The sequence below is a fragment of the Malus sylvestris genome, chromosome 1 (assembly GCF_916048215.2).
Source record: "Malus sylvestris chromosome 1, drMalSylv7.2, whole genome shotgun sequence".
Classification (NCBI taxonomy): Eukaryota; Viridiplantae; Streptophyta; class Magnoliopsida; order Rosales; family Rosaceae; genus Malus; species Malus sylvestris.
The window spans coordinates 10,058,424-10,074,580 of NC_062260.1; the positions used below are offsets into that span (position 1 = coordinate 10,058,424).

At 37.0% G+C, this 16,157-nt stretch overlaps 1 protein-coding gene and 1 pseudogene across 1 annotated transcript; one reads left to right on the forward strand and one right to left on the reverse strand.

The window, feature by feature from the left end:
• The first annotated feature begins 757 nt into the window (after positions 1–757).
• On the forward strand, positions 758–11,271 carry LOC126608781 (uncharacterized; annotated as a pseudogene).
• Positions 11,272–11,284: 13 nt separating this feature from the next.
• Positions 11,285–15,920, reverse strand: LOC126629421 (uncharacterized). The gene is made up of 8 exons (XM_050299463.1): positions 15,525–15,920; positions 15,297–15,413; positions 14,658–14,884; positions 14,355–14,566; positions 14,131–14,233; positions 13,590–13,960; positions 12,868–13,360; positions 11,285–12,631 (listed from the first exon to the last, which is right to left on the reverse strand). The coding sequence occupies exons 1-8, from the start codon at positions 15,682–15,684 to the stop codon at positions 11,483–11,485; spliced, it is 2,832 nt and encodes a 943-aa protein (XP_050155420.1). The 5' UTR covers positions 15,685–15,920; the 3' UTR covers positions 11,285–11,482.
• Between the last annotated feature and the right edge of the window lie 237 nt (positions 15,921–16,157).

Here is a 16,157-nt window from a genome sequence, read left to right on the forward strand (position 1 = left end):
CAAGACACAAAAACCTAATCAGATTGGTCTTCTATATTCTTAGAGATTCCTACAATCTAAGGGTTAGCGTGCACTGCAAGTAATCATAATCTTAAAAGGAAGCAATATCGTATGCTAAATATCCTTTAAAATTCTCCTGGTTTAATACAAATTAGATGTCTTAAAATAACTCTCACCCGACTATTATATTAACCCCCTCTAGGACACATCATTGATAATGCCTACTTTACTCTCATGCCCACTGCTTGAGTTTAAGTATGCTAGCTTGATCGTCAGACAACCCTTGGCTTGTACCACACTGGTAACTTAGGTTAATCATAGTTGTTTACTCTTGTTTGTAGGTAGCCGTTCTCACATACTTTACCATCCACGGTGGTGTGTAAACTTAGTTTCAACAAAGAGGATAACAGTCTCAAACAAGTTGATCATGAGACGTTACGCGTGCCGTAATGAATCACGTACAAGCTCAAACCTGTCACTTATGAAGACGTGTCCATTGACCATGAAGAGATAACTATTCCTCTATGAATAAACTTGAGTTTTTCGTATTCATTCTATCCACTAAAGTCTAATTAAAGAGACATTGTCTCACACCACACTAGTGTGAGAAGGTCTAATTTGTCTATTCGTTCCCCACATCACATTCTCAAACTAGTTAAGTAATTTGTGGAGATAAACAAGGTAACTTGAATACAAGATATATATGTTTTGTTTGCTACAAGCAATATTCTACATTAATCTACACTAAAAAAAATGGATGGGGGAGGTGGAGGCGGGGAATAGCATTAGAACCAGGATGTAATGGGTTGCAATTCACCACTTGCAACATATCTAACTTTCTAAATTATCAATTATCCTAATGGTTTTTTTCTTTGTATGTACTATGAACTAGGTTTAAAGAGGTCGCGCTTGGTGCGATGGCAAGTGCCTTCACCCATGAGTGGTAGGTCTCGGGTTCGAGACTTGGGAGCAGCCTCTCCATAAATGGGGGTAAGGCTAGCCGACATTCACCTCTCCCAGACCCTGCGTAAAGCGGGAGCCTTGTGCACTGGGTACGACCTTTTTTTACTATGAACTAGGTTTAACAATATATTTATTTGATTTAATGTAAAGGGCATGCAATCCTAGTGATCTTTGTGCATGGCTACAAAGGTGAATTTGGTATATAATTTGGGTAATAATGAAGTACTAAGATTCTCCCAGATGGGTGTATAATTTGGCTTTTTGGGTGTTTTGGCAGCCAACATTCTTGATGGAACTTGTTTTTACCAAATAGGGTATGCGCATTTCTGCTGTGCTCTTGGCTCATCTTCTCTGGAGTATACTCAGGTGAACTCCAAGTCTCCAATGCCATTAATTTCTTGGAAAATATAAAAATGATTAAAATTCCTAATTTTGCTTTTCTTTGTAATAGTTATATGTTTGGTTTCTTGATACAAGTGGAGGGATTGCATGGGGACTCTAAAGTGAGAGGAGTGAATTTGGGAGGGTAGTTGGTTGTGGAAGGTTGGATTAAGATTTTGTTTAGTATATTGTTTTTGGGTTTTTTGTTGTTGTTGTTGTTATTCGAGCGATATAGGAGAGGGTATGAACTTGGGTGCAAAGGAAGAGACACTACTCCTAGGTCTGCCTGTTTTGGGGTTTGTTTATTATTACAGTTGACCCATTTGTGGATGTTGAAATGTAGGATGGAACACAGGTAACTAAAGTCAGTGATATTGGAGAAGTATGTATCTGCAGAGAATGGGGGAGGGATGAATGTCTCAGTTAATAGAGATATTGCATCTTTATGGGAAACCTTTAGGGTAAGACACACTGATGATCTGATCAAATAGTTCATGCCTGTAATTTATGTTGGTTGTTAACTTATATGTGGGAATCTCAAGTGTTTTCTGATTAAATGCATCCATTGTGCCCTTATGCTCTGTCCGATCTCAGAAATGGAGGGACAGACTAAAATTGTTACTATGGTTTATATTGTAAATAAATCTGCTAATTTCTCTAAGGAGGAGGAAATAATTATATACTATAAGAATACGTTTATAGACTAAAATTGAGGTCCTCATTTATCTTGGTTCATATTACTCATATTTATGATCCCGTTTTCTGTTGTCGACATGAGAGTTTCTAAATCAGAATTTCAGCCTCCCATTTTGCAGGAAAGTTTCTGAAAGTTCTAGGATGGGTACTAGTTTAACCTAGAGGGGGGGTGAATAAGTTCCAATTTAAAAATCCAATTGAATTTTCAATTTAATTTTCAGTTCTCAAATTAATTCCACATTCACATCACATATCAAACTATCCTACACATATGCAGTTAAAAAGATAAATAAAAAGTGCACACAAGATGTAGGATTTAATGAGGCAAAACCCACCACTTCGGGCTCCCAAGCCAGGACAAACATAAGAGAAATAAGTACATAAAGACTTACAAAACTCATCAACTAGACACACATACAAGTAGGCAGTTTTGTCTCTGCGCTTTGCTAATCGATCTCTCTTCAGCCTTCGAGTGGAAGTGATACAACACTTACGTGACCGTCAATCACCTTTTTCTTGAACCTTGCAAGATACTAACGTGATCATGCAGAATGCATGAAATGAAATGATTTTGAAAATCAACCAATTATGAAAATCACAAGGCACATCTTAATAATTGATTTTTTGTTAAAGCACAAAGAAAAATCAATGATCGAAACTAAATTTTTCCTTGAAGACACTCACAGATAAGAGACTGTTTTTCCTGGAATGGAAATGGCACTCTGTGCACTTGGAGCTGCGCTAAAAGATGTTTGTTTTCAAATGATATTTCATGCAATAACAAACGAAGTACAATGGCTACATTGCATTTCTATCTCAGATATTGTGCAAATTCCTCCCAAAAATAGATCAAAATATCAACTAATAAAGAATGCACATCATTAAAAGAATTCGTCAAAATAATGATAAAAAGCTAATGCATCCAATCAATTCTCTGTACCCGTTTGTGTCAATATGCGCAGCCAAAAACCCCAACTGATCTGATGCATGCGGCAGCCCAAAAACCTAATGCTTGCAACAATACTCTGTAAAGCGAATGACTAATCTCAATGCAAGTGTGTGTGATAGTGCAGCCGCACAAATGCTCTGATGACCTGGGTATTTTTTATGCGACATCAACACCACAAACCCTATTCTAATCCATAAAAAAGTATAAGAATTACAAGAGTTTGAATTGACTTCAACTTCTAAAAGATTGAGATGACAGATTAAGAGATAAAAATAAAATCATTCGGAATTTATCAATATAGTAAACATGCATTAAAACAAACTAGGACATTGCAGCAAGCATAACAAACGAATCCTATGTAAATATGGATAAGCTAGAGTTTTGTGCTGATAACAAATCGTGGGCCTTTTATTTAAGTTAAATGAAGTCTTAATTAAAAAAGACAAATTTAACGTGCAAAGATTTTATTGTTAAACTTAAAACTCGACAGCTCATTAAACACAAACCTAGATAATATGAATGCATATAACTTACCTGAGTGAATATCTCTGAAACGTTTGTTATTTTGTGATCAAGAGCACAAGAGGCAAAACTTAGACTAAAATAATTACAACTGAAACATGCACTAGTCTAAGATATTACAAGAGGAATTGCCAATTTTACACTAACAATCTCCCCCTTTGGCATTTCCTAGACAAAACCCTCAATCACAATATTACAGAAAAAGAACGATGATAAAGAACATGCATAGTAATGAAGTTTGTAACGTGTACACTCTCAAACAAGAAAACTTGTTACGCACAAAAAATATAAGTTGGTAAAAATGAAAGCATTTATATATATAAAAACGAGCAACAAAAAACAATCTGGTTTTTGAAATTCTACTTCTCCCTTTAGATATAAGCATCATACTTCTCCCCCATTTTGTCTAGAAAGGTCAAAGGCCTTAAAGGTAACCATCAAGTGCAGTCAGTGGAAGATAAGCGGAACATAACAAAATGTGATGGAAAATGATTTCCTCTCTATGAACTAGAATCTCGTTGGAAGAATAAAAGTGGGGACAAATTAGGAAGGGAAAAGAATACCAGTGCAACAGTTGAAAAAAAAATAGACATGGAAAAAAAAATGCATCTTTCATATTGTTAAGCTCCCACTAAACAAATGCTATAAAAAATATATAATGAAATGCAGCCTGCAAATGATATGATTTTTTTTTTAATTGTATGAGAAGCATATGATTGTTCCAACAAAAATGAAAGAGTGCAGAAACACATGGAGTTACGAATCCTTATTCACAAATTAACATTTTTCCTAAAACATAACATGTATGAGTGCAGTTGCAAATATAGCCGAAAGTTGATACTACAACAATGTAATTAAGTCTTTCATGACCAACTTAACTTTAACCCTTAAGCTCACAAGACATACACTTAAATTGTCAAAGTGTTTGGGGTTAAAGTGTATACGCTCAAAAGATCATTACATGAATGTTCTACCATAGGCTTGTAGATTGATCTCATCTCCACACATAAAAAATTACCTTCTTTGGATCAAGTAGGTTTTTGTGAAGGGTTGTAAATGGGCTTCGGTGACTTGGTTAAACTAATGAAGGATATAGGAAACACAAAGTCTAAGAAACTAATAGAGTAGTTGGAAATGAAACCGAGAGATACATGTGACAATTAACCAAGGCAATAAATTGAGCGGTTTGATGAATGACATATAACTGCACAATGAATATCTGATGATTCTTGTCTTCATTTACAACAACACACTTGATTTCTTATGACGCTGCCAACTCACTTGTGATTCATAATGATTTCTTTTCCTCTTTTCTTCTTTTGCTCTTCATTTGTTGTTGGGCTTTCTTCACAAAATTTTCATCTTCAACTTTTAATAACGTTGAACTCTCTCCTTTTGAAAACCGTACTCTACTAGCTTCTTAGTAGGGTAGGGAATTTTTAATATAAGAGGCTAGGTAAGGAAAATGTAGGTTTAAGAACAAAAGGCTTACTTATAGGCTCAAAATGGCTGACTAGGTGAAAAACATATATAAGGCCCTGATATATATGCTAATGGTGGTAAAGTTCTAATACTTACTGTCGTCTCCAAAATAAAGTAATATATGATACAAAGTTTTGAGAGATCTCAAGGCAAGTTCTAGAGATGCAAAACACCTAAGATCGCACACATAATTAAAAATAGTGTATGAAAAATGCATACACTATATTTAGGCACAAAAGCTCACATGTGTGTGGGTTTTAATCAAGTTAAACATGTTCAACTCATTAACATTATTATCAACAAGAGGCTAATGTCCACAACGGATCAAACATATAATGCTAGGGTCATGCTATCAAGTGAAGAAAGCTAGAACTCATTTGAAATCATACTTTTCAGTTTCACCTCACACAATTTTTTTATTTTATTAACAAGGATATATATACATACACACACACATATATATACTATGTGAACATGCAAGCATATATGAATGAAAGCATATGCAAAGAAAGAGCTCAGTCAATATAAAATATAAACAACTTGGTGGTGATGATGAATTGACAAGTACACCACTTTGATTCTCTTTTCTTCTCCAAACTTGTCTCACTTTTGGAACAACCGTACTCAGAATAGATATAATTCTTGCAATCCGATTAATCTCTTTCAAATAAGTCACAAATTGTTCCTTAAGATTTTCTTTTTCAGAGTTCCTTGAAACTTTTAATTGGGAAGAATTTTTCTTCCTAAACTTATTGCACTTAGACCAGATATGACCTGGAATCCCACAAAAATAACATATAGGAATGAACTTCCTAGATTGTTTGGGTTTGTTAGGATTAACCGAAGTCTTGATAGGATTTGACACATTTGCAAAGATTGTAGATGTTTCAGAAGTAAGACCTAAACCTTGATCGACACCTACTCTCAAGCAAGGAATATCAAACGCTTTAACAAATCTTGTGATGGAAGAAGAACTAATAGTCTTTCCAGACTCAAATCCTAAACCTCTTTTATCTCCAAAATTCTTTCCATAGCTAAGAATCTTGTCGACTTTTCCCGAACCTATGCTTAATTCCTGAACTTTGTTTTTCATCTCAACCAGTTCATCCTCAAGAGCTTTCTTATCAGACGTGAGAGTGCTTATTGTGGTTTGAAGAAAATGTATCTTCTCTAACAATGACTTGCACTTTCTCTCCATTGTCTAACTGAGATTGATGCTCAACTTCAGCTTCATTCTTTTCACTTTCAACTAATGCAAGTTGCTTTTTCAAGTTAGAGTTATCCTTCTTAACTTGCACAGTGATGTCATAGAGATCCGAATACTTTCGTAAGACTTCTTCCAAGTCAGGTTCTTCAAAAAATGAACTTTATGTGTCATATCCATCAACAGTTCCTACAAAAACAATCACTTCCTTCTCATTTTCAAATGTAAATGGATCCCTTGAATCAATATCGCTCCAAGTGACATTCATTGCCCTATTCTTCTTCTTTTTTCTCCTGATAGTGTTTGTACACTTAGAAGCAATATGTCTAAACCCTTGATATTCATGGCATTGAACTATATTATTAGAACTCATTTGTTCACTAGTCCTAAAGGATCTAGATGTGTTGTCATGTGAGAGATCTAGGGAACAAAAGTTTCTTGAATTCAAACTAGAGTTAGTTCGTAGCTCACGATCCTTGGAATTTTGAGAGTTGAGAAACCTTCTAATTTGCATAGTTAATTCAACCAATTCATCTTCAAACAAGTCTTCAAATGAGCCATTGCTTTCTTCTTCTTTGACAGCTTTGAGAGCAATGTTTTTCATTTTCTTGGAATTAGGAAGCTCTAACTCGTATGTTTGCAGAGGCCCAATCAATTGCTCAAGTTTGTAGGTGTTTAGATCTGTCTATTCCTCAATTGTTGTCCTCTTAGCAAGAAACCTCATAGGAAGTGATCTTAAGATCTTTTTTCACAATCCTATGTTCTGGAATACAGTCACCAAGATTATGGCAGCCATTGACAATTACGCTAAGCTTAGCATAAAAGTTAGAGAAACTCTCATCAGACATTGTGATATTTTTGAATTTTGTGATGAGATGTTGAAGCTTGGATTCTTTAACAGTTGAGTTACCCTTATGAGTAACTTCAATAATGTCCCAAGCTTCTTTCGCCATTGTACACTTGCTTATGTAATTGAATTGTTCAAGTGAAACGGTTGTGAATAAAGCATTCAAAGCCTTTTGGTTAAAAGTGCTAGAGCTATGCTCATCATTGCTCCATTCTTTCCTAGGCTTGAGCTTTGATACAAATGCAGAGGACTTTCCTCCACCTTTCATTTCTTTGATCGTCAGAGGTTCCCAACTTTCTTCAACAACAAGCCACACCTTGTTGGCCATAGAAACGATTTCATTTTTGCCTTCCACGCAACATAGTTGTCACCATCAAAGTGTGGTGGATGAGAAATTGAACCCACATCACGATTCATCCTAGACTACCCACGGATCTCACTAAATATTTTTAGTGACCTGCTCTGGTGCCAATTGAAAGTTTCTAGGATGGGTACTAGTTTAACATAAAGGGGGGGGGGGGTGAATAGGTTCCAATTTAAAAATTTAATTCAATTTTCAATTTAATTTTTAATTCTCAAATTAATTTCACATTCACATCACATATCAAACTATCATACACATCTGCAGTTAAAAAGATAAATGAAAAGTGCACACAAGATATAGGATTTAACGAGGCAAAACCCACCACTCGGAAAATTCTCGGGCTCCCAAGCTAGGACAAACACTAAGAGAAATAAGTATAGAAAGACTTAACAAAACTCATCAACTAGACACACATACTAGTAGGCAGTTTTGTCTCCGCGCTTTACTACTCGATTTCTCTTTAACCTTCAAGTGGAAGTGGTACGACACTAACGCGACCGTCAATCACCTTTTTCTTGACTTTTACAAGATACTAACGCGATCATGCAGAATGTATGAAATGAAATGATTTTTGAAAATCAACCAATTACGAAAATCACAAGACACATTTTCATAATTGATTTCTTGTTAAAGCACAAAGAAAAATCAATGATCGAAACTAATTTTTTCCTTGAAGACACTCACAGATAACAGACTGATTTTTCTACAATGGAAATGGCACTATGTGCACTTGGAGCTACGCTAAAAGACGCTTGTTTTCAAATGATATTTCATGCAACAACAAACGAAGTACAATGGCTGCATTGCATTTCTCTCTTAGATACTGTGCAAATTCCTCCCAAAAATAGATCAAATATCAACTAATAAAGAATGCACATCATTAAAAGAATTCGTCAAAATAATGATAAAAAGCTAATGCACCCAATCAATTCTCTGTACCTATGTGTGTCAATATGCGCAGCCAAAAACCCCAACTGATTTGATGCATGCGGCAGCCTAAAAACCTAATGCATGCAGCAATACTCTGTAAAGCGAATGACTGATCTCAATGCATGTGTGTGTGATACTGCAGCCGCACAAATGCTCTGATGACCTGGGTATTTTTAAGCAGCAGCAAAACCACAAACCCTAATCTAATTCATCAATAAATATAACAACTACAAGAGTTCGAATTGACTTCAACTTCTAAAAGATTGGGATGACAAATTAAGAGATAAAAATAAAATCATTTGGAATTTATCAATAAAGTAAACATACATTAAAACAAACTAGGACATTGGAACAAGCATAACAAACGAATTCTATGTAAATATGATAAGCTAGAGTTTTGTGCTGATAAAAAATCATAGGCCTTTTAATTAAGTTAAATGAAGTCTTAATCAAAAAAGGCAAATTTAACGTGCAAAGCTTTTATTGTTAAACTTAAAACTAGGCAGCTCATTAAACACAAACCTAGATAAATGCATGTCGAACTTACCTGAGTGAATATCTCTAAAACGTTTGTTATTTTGTGATCGAGAGCACGGCATGAGAGGCAAAACTTAAACTAAAATAATTACAACTAAAACATGCACTAGTCTAAGATATGACAGATTCAAGCGTTTCGTTAGAAATTGCCAAAGTTACACTAACAGTTTCTACCGTGTGATTGACAGGGTTGCTCTTTTTCTGCAACTAGAGAACCACCTTTAACACTAGGAACCCTTCACATTGAAAAAATAACAAGGGTAGAGTTCACATCAGAACAATGAATGGGACGGGACGTATTTGCAGGTTTGTTTTCTTGAGGTATTTAATGACCCAATTCATTATCTTAGGCTGAGGAATTATGTGTTGGCATGCTCTTTGTTCGACCACTGTTCATAAAATTAAGTGACTTATTTCCAAGAAATTTTGTAGTGTTTGGCTCTGCAAGAAATTTCCATGAATTGAGTAAGGCCCAAAATTGTGCAGTTTTTCTTTTAGCCTTTAAAATTTATGAAGAGTTGAGGTGTTTTCCCATAATGTGATACCCAAACGAATGTTTTATTTTGGCAAGTAGGATAAGTTCTCTACTTCTATCTTAAAAGTATTGGCGTCACCACTTAACATGTTCTTCTTGAATGTTGATTTTGCTAAAGAGATTAACAATGAACCGATCCAAAAATTAAACATTGTTTCCTGTAGGTACACTGCAAAATCAGCTCAGGGTGGACTATCTGGGGAAACCAGGATGGGATGATAATGCAGCCACGTTTGAACAGACCATTGTTGTTAATACCTTGCATGGAGATTACCAGCTTGCAAATGGATATGACACAGTAAGGCCAAAGATACTCTTAAGGTAACTCTTCGTTACTTTCTAGCTGCCATTGCAACAGATGTATTCACCCGTTACATTATAGTTGCTAAACTAGAAAGCTTTCTCTCGATTTGTTTATTTGATATTCAGACCTTTTTAAAATGTAGAGACATAGAAACAGTTTCATCAATGTAGGAGATTTCAATTTTCTGTATAGACATGGAATAAATACCGTGAGGATTCCTGTTGGCTGGTGGATTACCTATGATCCTGATCGTCCTGCGCCATTAATTGGTGGATCTTTTGGAAGCTGTAGACAATGCATTCTCATGGGCGCAGTAGGTCTTTCATTCACCTAATTCTGTTCGGATAAAAATCAAAATACCATATTTGGTTCTGATGTCATACATTAGAACTGTGCTGCAGAGCCTATAATATTAAGTGCATAATTGATGTTCGCGTCGGTCCTGGCTCCCAGAACGGGATGGAACATAGTGCTAGTAGAGACGGTTCAACAGACTGGCCTAATCCTTATTACATTTCACAAACACCGCAAGTTATAGATTTTCTAGCTTCCAGGTATGTGATGTGTTTTTGAACTGCTACACTCTAGACCCTACTAAGTGTTCACGCACTTGCATATATCTTTGAGAAACCTGCAATGTTATCTACAACATTTAATTCAGGTCAGCTTTCCTTAAAGTTCAAGCATGCCAAGCACTGATTTCTTTCGTTTGCAGGTATGCAAGACGTCCTGCTTTGCTGCAGTTCCATTGGATACTATAGTTTCATCTTACAAACAAGGCTATCAAACTGTTCGGAAATACTCATCAACAGCTTACGTAATACTTTAGTTTTATCTAGTGGTGGATTCGCATTATTACAATCTTTTTGATAATTTCTTTCTTAATACGAGTACTGTGGATAATATACAATTCATGTACAAGAGCAGGGAAACTCAACTGCAGGCCCTCAGCTGGGCAAACGGTTCACTAGTTTTTATCGGTAAGGCAAGACCTCCTTTCTCCTTTCTCCCTTCACCTGAAAACTTTTTTACTTCAAGATCGTATTCTGATTTGAAATCAGAGCCAAATTTTCTCATTTGCTCGTCTGAAATCTCTGTCTTCTGTAGGTTTCTAGTAGTATGAGTTCTAAGTGTTGGAATAGTGGATTTCTTTGCAGGAAAGGGAGTGAATGAACGGAACATAACAAAAGGGTCTCAGAGTGATTACCAAGACTTTGGGAGGGACTTACTGGACACTGAAAAATGACAGACCACACTGTCATTTTAAATGGAATATCAAGAACAATTATCTTCGGTTGGGTAATTTTCTAGGACTTATTTAATCATTGCTATAACAACACACACTTCAGTCGCACTGAATTTAGTCTTTGGTACAGAAAGTTATTAACATTTATGCAGGTAATTCACCCAAAAACTGGAATGTTAACGGTCTAGTGTTGCTTGGATCAGCATATGTATCGTTCTATCTGCATAATATCTTGTGAAATATCATATCTGAGATGCATCTGATTGCAGATTTTTATTTTTCTGTCTTTCTCAACAACAATGACATTCATATCGTTCCATGCTGTTTTGCAAATTTGCAGATTCGAATAACAAAATGTGGAAAGAAGAGTATCTACAGAAAATGTCAATGAATCTGTAACAACTTTGAGGCTACATGTATTAAATCCTTTGCAATTGAATTATATGGGAAAATTTTCTTCCTAATTCCTCTTTTTTCACACTCGTACCAACACATGAATGTCAGCTGAGCTCATTCTACTAGTTAAAGCCAACTTTTGTAAACCATGATATATAGTCTCTTGACCACCTGGCCGACGAAAATATATCCTACAAAAAGCACCACCAAAAATCCAAAGTACGACAGTGGAAGCTCAACGAATCCCATCACATCCCCAATTGGTGTGAATGGAATTGCAATTCCGATGGCAGAAATCAGAACTGTAGAACAAAGCACGGGCCATGAGGCAAACTCCTGAACGAAGGGAATTTTCTCTGTCCGGATCAAGTGGATGATCAGAGTCTGCATCAGAAGCCCTTCGATGAACCAAGCAGAACGGAAGAACACAATGTCATCCAGACTGTCAGCCTTATAATAGAACCAAAGGAACATAAGTGTGCTTACGTCAAAGAGAGTGCACACAGGACCATTCCACAGAATAAACATCGGTAAGCCTTTCTTCGACCATTTTTGTGGTACTTTTACATATTCTTCTTCCATTTTGTCCCATGGGATTGCGATCTGGCCAACACTATACAAGAAGTTCTGCGTAAGAAGCTGTTTTGGAGTCAACGGTTCATACTTGAGACCCAAGGTTGCTATGAGAATTGAGAGAACGCTTCCTAGATTGGCAATTACCGACATTTTTATGTACTTCATTGTGTTCCCAAAAGTGAGTCGACCATGCTCAACTCCAGCGATGAGGACATTGAGATCCTTCTCGAGTAAGATAATGTCAGCAAAATCTTTTGCAACTGATACTCCTGAGTCAACTGATATACCAACATTGGCTGCATCCAGCGCAAGCGAGTCATTTACTCCATCTCCTAAGAAGCCAACAGTGTGGTTTCCAACTGCCTGCAGGGACTGAACAACTCGGAGTTTCTGTGTTGGGGTGAGTCGAGCTAGTACAGTTGCTCTTTTAACCGTCTCATGAAAGGAATCCTGGTCAAGTAACTCAAGCTCTGGCCCTGTAACAACATGGGTGGTTCTTATACCAACTTCCTTGCAAACTCTTATTGATAGCGTGAGCGAGTCACCTGTCAAGACCTTTGCTTTCACTCCCTTCTCAGCCAACCGCCACAGAGCTTGCTTTGCTGAGTCCTTGGGCGGGTCAAAGAATGTTATGAGGCCGAGGAAAACCATGTCTGATTCAAAGGTTTCATCATCATCTCTGTGTTGATAGCTCGTTTCCTACATTGTGACAGAAATAGTCAGGTTAGTAAACATTGTAAATTTACAAGGCAGCAGAATTATTTTCTTTTTGGTGTGCCATTTTCACATTTCTGTTCTAGTTCATTAATCCTTAGCTGCCACTTTATTATTTACCAGGAAAATGTGTATGAAACGTACTAAAATTTGAAGAAATAAATAGATGCAATTGAATACAAAAAGTGCAGAGGTTGAGTCAGAAAGAAATCTAGACGCACCGTTTCCAGCCTCCTTATTGCCACTCCAATAGCTCTGAGTCCCTCATTGCTAATTTCCTCAGTCAGATTTAAAATCCTTTGATAGTGTTCTGTAGAGAAAGTTATATTCGTTTCCCCGTCAACATCCTCTATAAAAGAACAAACTTTCATCACTTCTTCCAGAGCTCCTTTTGTCACCACGATTCTATCGGAAATGTGGTGGCTTCTGTCTTCTGCTTCTCTCTCCATGATAATAGCTACTCTTCTTCGTATAAAATCGAAAGGAATCTCATCTATTTTCTTCCATTTCGAAGGCTGGAACTTGTATCCATTGGTATATACATGTGCCAAAATTGCATCATCAAGGGGATACTTCTGGTCGGTCTTGAAATAGGAGTTGAGGAAAGCAAACTGTAAAACCTTTTCTTTCTGTAATCCCCAGCTGTCCAGATGATTAACCATTATTGCACGGTTCATGGTGAGCGTACCCGTCTTGTCAATGCATAAGATATCCCTGCAACAAAGAGAACACAGAAAATGACTACCAAACTACGGAAGTTCAAGTGAAAAAACTTCGATGATAAGAAATTATAGTTATAGATGAAACAATCTAGGATATCATGTCCTCAGGAACTCTGTCAATTACATTGCCGGCTGCAATTCTAAGATATTTGTTCACACACACACATGCCCATTTGATTAATCCATCGCATAATTTGAAAAGAAATATAAAGTATACTTACATAGATCCCATGTCTCGTATTGCAGTTAAACTTTTGATAATGCATCTGTCTTTGGCCATGGCAAGTGCTCCTTTTGCAAGACTTGTGTTAACAATGAGGGGAAGCATTTGAGGAGTGAGTGCACTTGCCACCGAGACTCCGAAAAGGATGCTCTCAGATAGATCATGAGATGTACTGTAGTCAGTTGCAACTATGATGGTGACTACTACAAGCATAACCGCAATCAGCACGTAAGATATGCGGCGAACACCATCCTCAAATTCATTTGGTGGTTTCTTCTTTCCTATGTTTGAAAACATGGTGCTCATGTAAGTCTTAGATCCAGTGGACACCACTAGACCAACTCCGCCACCTGATACTACATTTGTTCCCTGAATATTTACATAACATCAAGACATACGAAAATTGTTCAGTAACACACAATGCTTTAGCCTCAAGGGCTGTCGATTTGCAAGGTTCAACTTCAACCTTTGATGTTACGTATATCCCACCGAAATTTCACGCATAGTTAGAACAAAATGACAGGTACTACTGTACCTACCATGAAGCAAATATTCCGTAAATCTAGCAATGGAGTGCTCGAATCTTCTCTGACATCAGCTGTTTTCTCAGTTGTCCAGGACTCTCCTGTTAACGAGGACTGACTGTTCAAGAAGCAAATTTGAGTGATCATTTAATCTAAAATTGTCTGTACATATTGGAAGAATGACATAAAACAATTCACAAATCTCATTTTTACGACAGAAAGCTTTAGAGGTACTATACCTTACAACAAGGTGTTTCGTAGACAATAGCCTCACATCACCAGGAAAGAGGTCTCCAGGTTCGAAAATGACAATGTCGCCAGGAACGACATCTCTTTGATCAATTTGTACTACTAGTTCGGTCTGAACAACTCTACCTGCACATCTTTGCACTTTGACTGGGCACCTTACGAATTCTGAGAGTTTCATGGCCGCTTTTGAACTGGCATATTCCTGAAAGGAGCATGGAAAACCAGTCTTAGTCATATGCTTGATATAGAAAGCTATGGCGCCTACTTGATTGAAGTAATTAAGCAAGGATTACCTGATAGAATCGAAGGGAGACGCTTATGAAAACCAAAACAAGCATGATACAACCATTTGGGCTGTCACTGGTTATGTACGAGATTACAGACAAGACGATCAATATGATATTGAAAGGATGAAAGAAAGCATTCCACAAAATATGCCACCAGCTCGGAAATGAATAATCCACAGGAACATTCGGGCCATTTTCCTTCAGTCTCCTCTCAGCTTCAGTAAAGCTCAATCCTGAATAGAAGCAAAAGTCCGTAGCTGGTATAAGATTTCGAGGAGCTACATTATATTGTTTCAATAATCCTCCTGAGAGTATTTGTAAATTTTTTCTCATAGAATTTCCTTTATCCTTATTATTGTGCATACATTAACCGCTGAAAAATGCGCAGCGTGAGTAAATTATCGAATTCAACAGGGGAATTTCCTATATCTTGGCGTTTCAAATGCTACAATCTGCCACATATTTATTTTCAGATCTCAAACAAAATAACCATGTAATTTATAAATTACATAACATCTTCAGTCATGTTCTTGTACAAATACACACTTGTATCTATTACAAAAGAAAATCTCAGTTGTCACATTTCCTAATAACTTTATTACTAAAAGAACAGAGAAGCAAAGGTGCGTAATTAAGAACGCTTACCCCTTTCAGTGGAACGAACATACTCGAAAACCAAATCCTTGTCCGACTGCGCCAAGGCGTATAACCAAGAGTAGAGCTTCTCCTCTGCCTCAGTCCTTGACCCCCCATCCATTTTTCCTGCACATTCAACACAAACAACAAAATCCCACATCAGAAACAGCTCCAAGTACAAAACCATGAATTCACTTCTGCATAAAAAGCTCCAAGAAGAAAACAACTCTAGCATACCTCCAGACAGAAGCCTGCGTAGTAGTCGAAAGAGCTTGTTAGGGACACCATCTTTCGGAGTTTCAGAGTTGTTTACAAGGTTTTGGCGAATCGGGTTGTAGTAAGGAAGGTTTCTGTGATTGTTTGAAGTGAAAATGCTAGGGGTTTTGAACCAGCCCATATTATCAGATTAAGAAAAAGCTTTTGGGAATGCCAGAGAGACATAAAATGTAGGACTCGCGACGACAAGTAAGAAGAAGAGGAAGAAACAGTACGCATCTTTGTTGGATATATGTTTGAAGATTGGATCTTTGAAGAGAAGGTAGGGAAGATAAACTATTAAATTTTGTCTCTTTTTGTTTAATATGTTGGTGGAATTTGAGGTGAATTTTGAGGTGCTTTTGCTTCTTGTGTGGGACTTGTGTGGAGTTTCTCTCTCTACTGGAGGACCAAGAGGCTGAGGACTTTCCCTCTCAAGCTTCAACTACCAGACTTCCAGATGACGGTTAGGTTGGTTATATATGTTTGCCGGGGAGTTGCTGACTCTTTCATTTCTCAAAGTCATCGCCAGTTGTCGAGACTGATTTTGGGCCCTTGGCCTGTTTCAACCCCAAGTCATAACCCACTCAGCCTAGACATACTTCAAACTTCAAA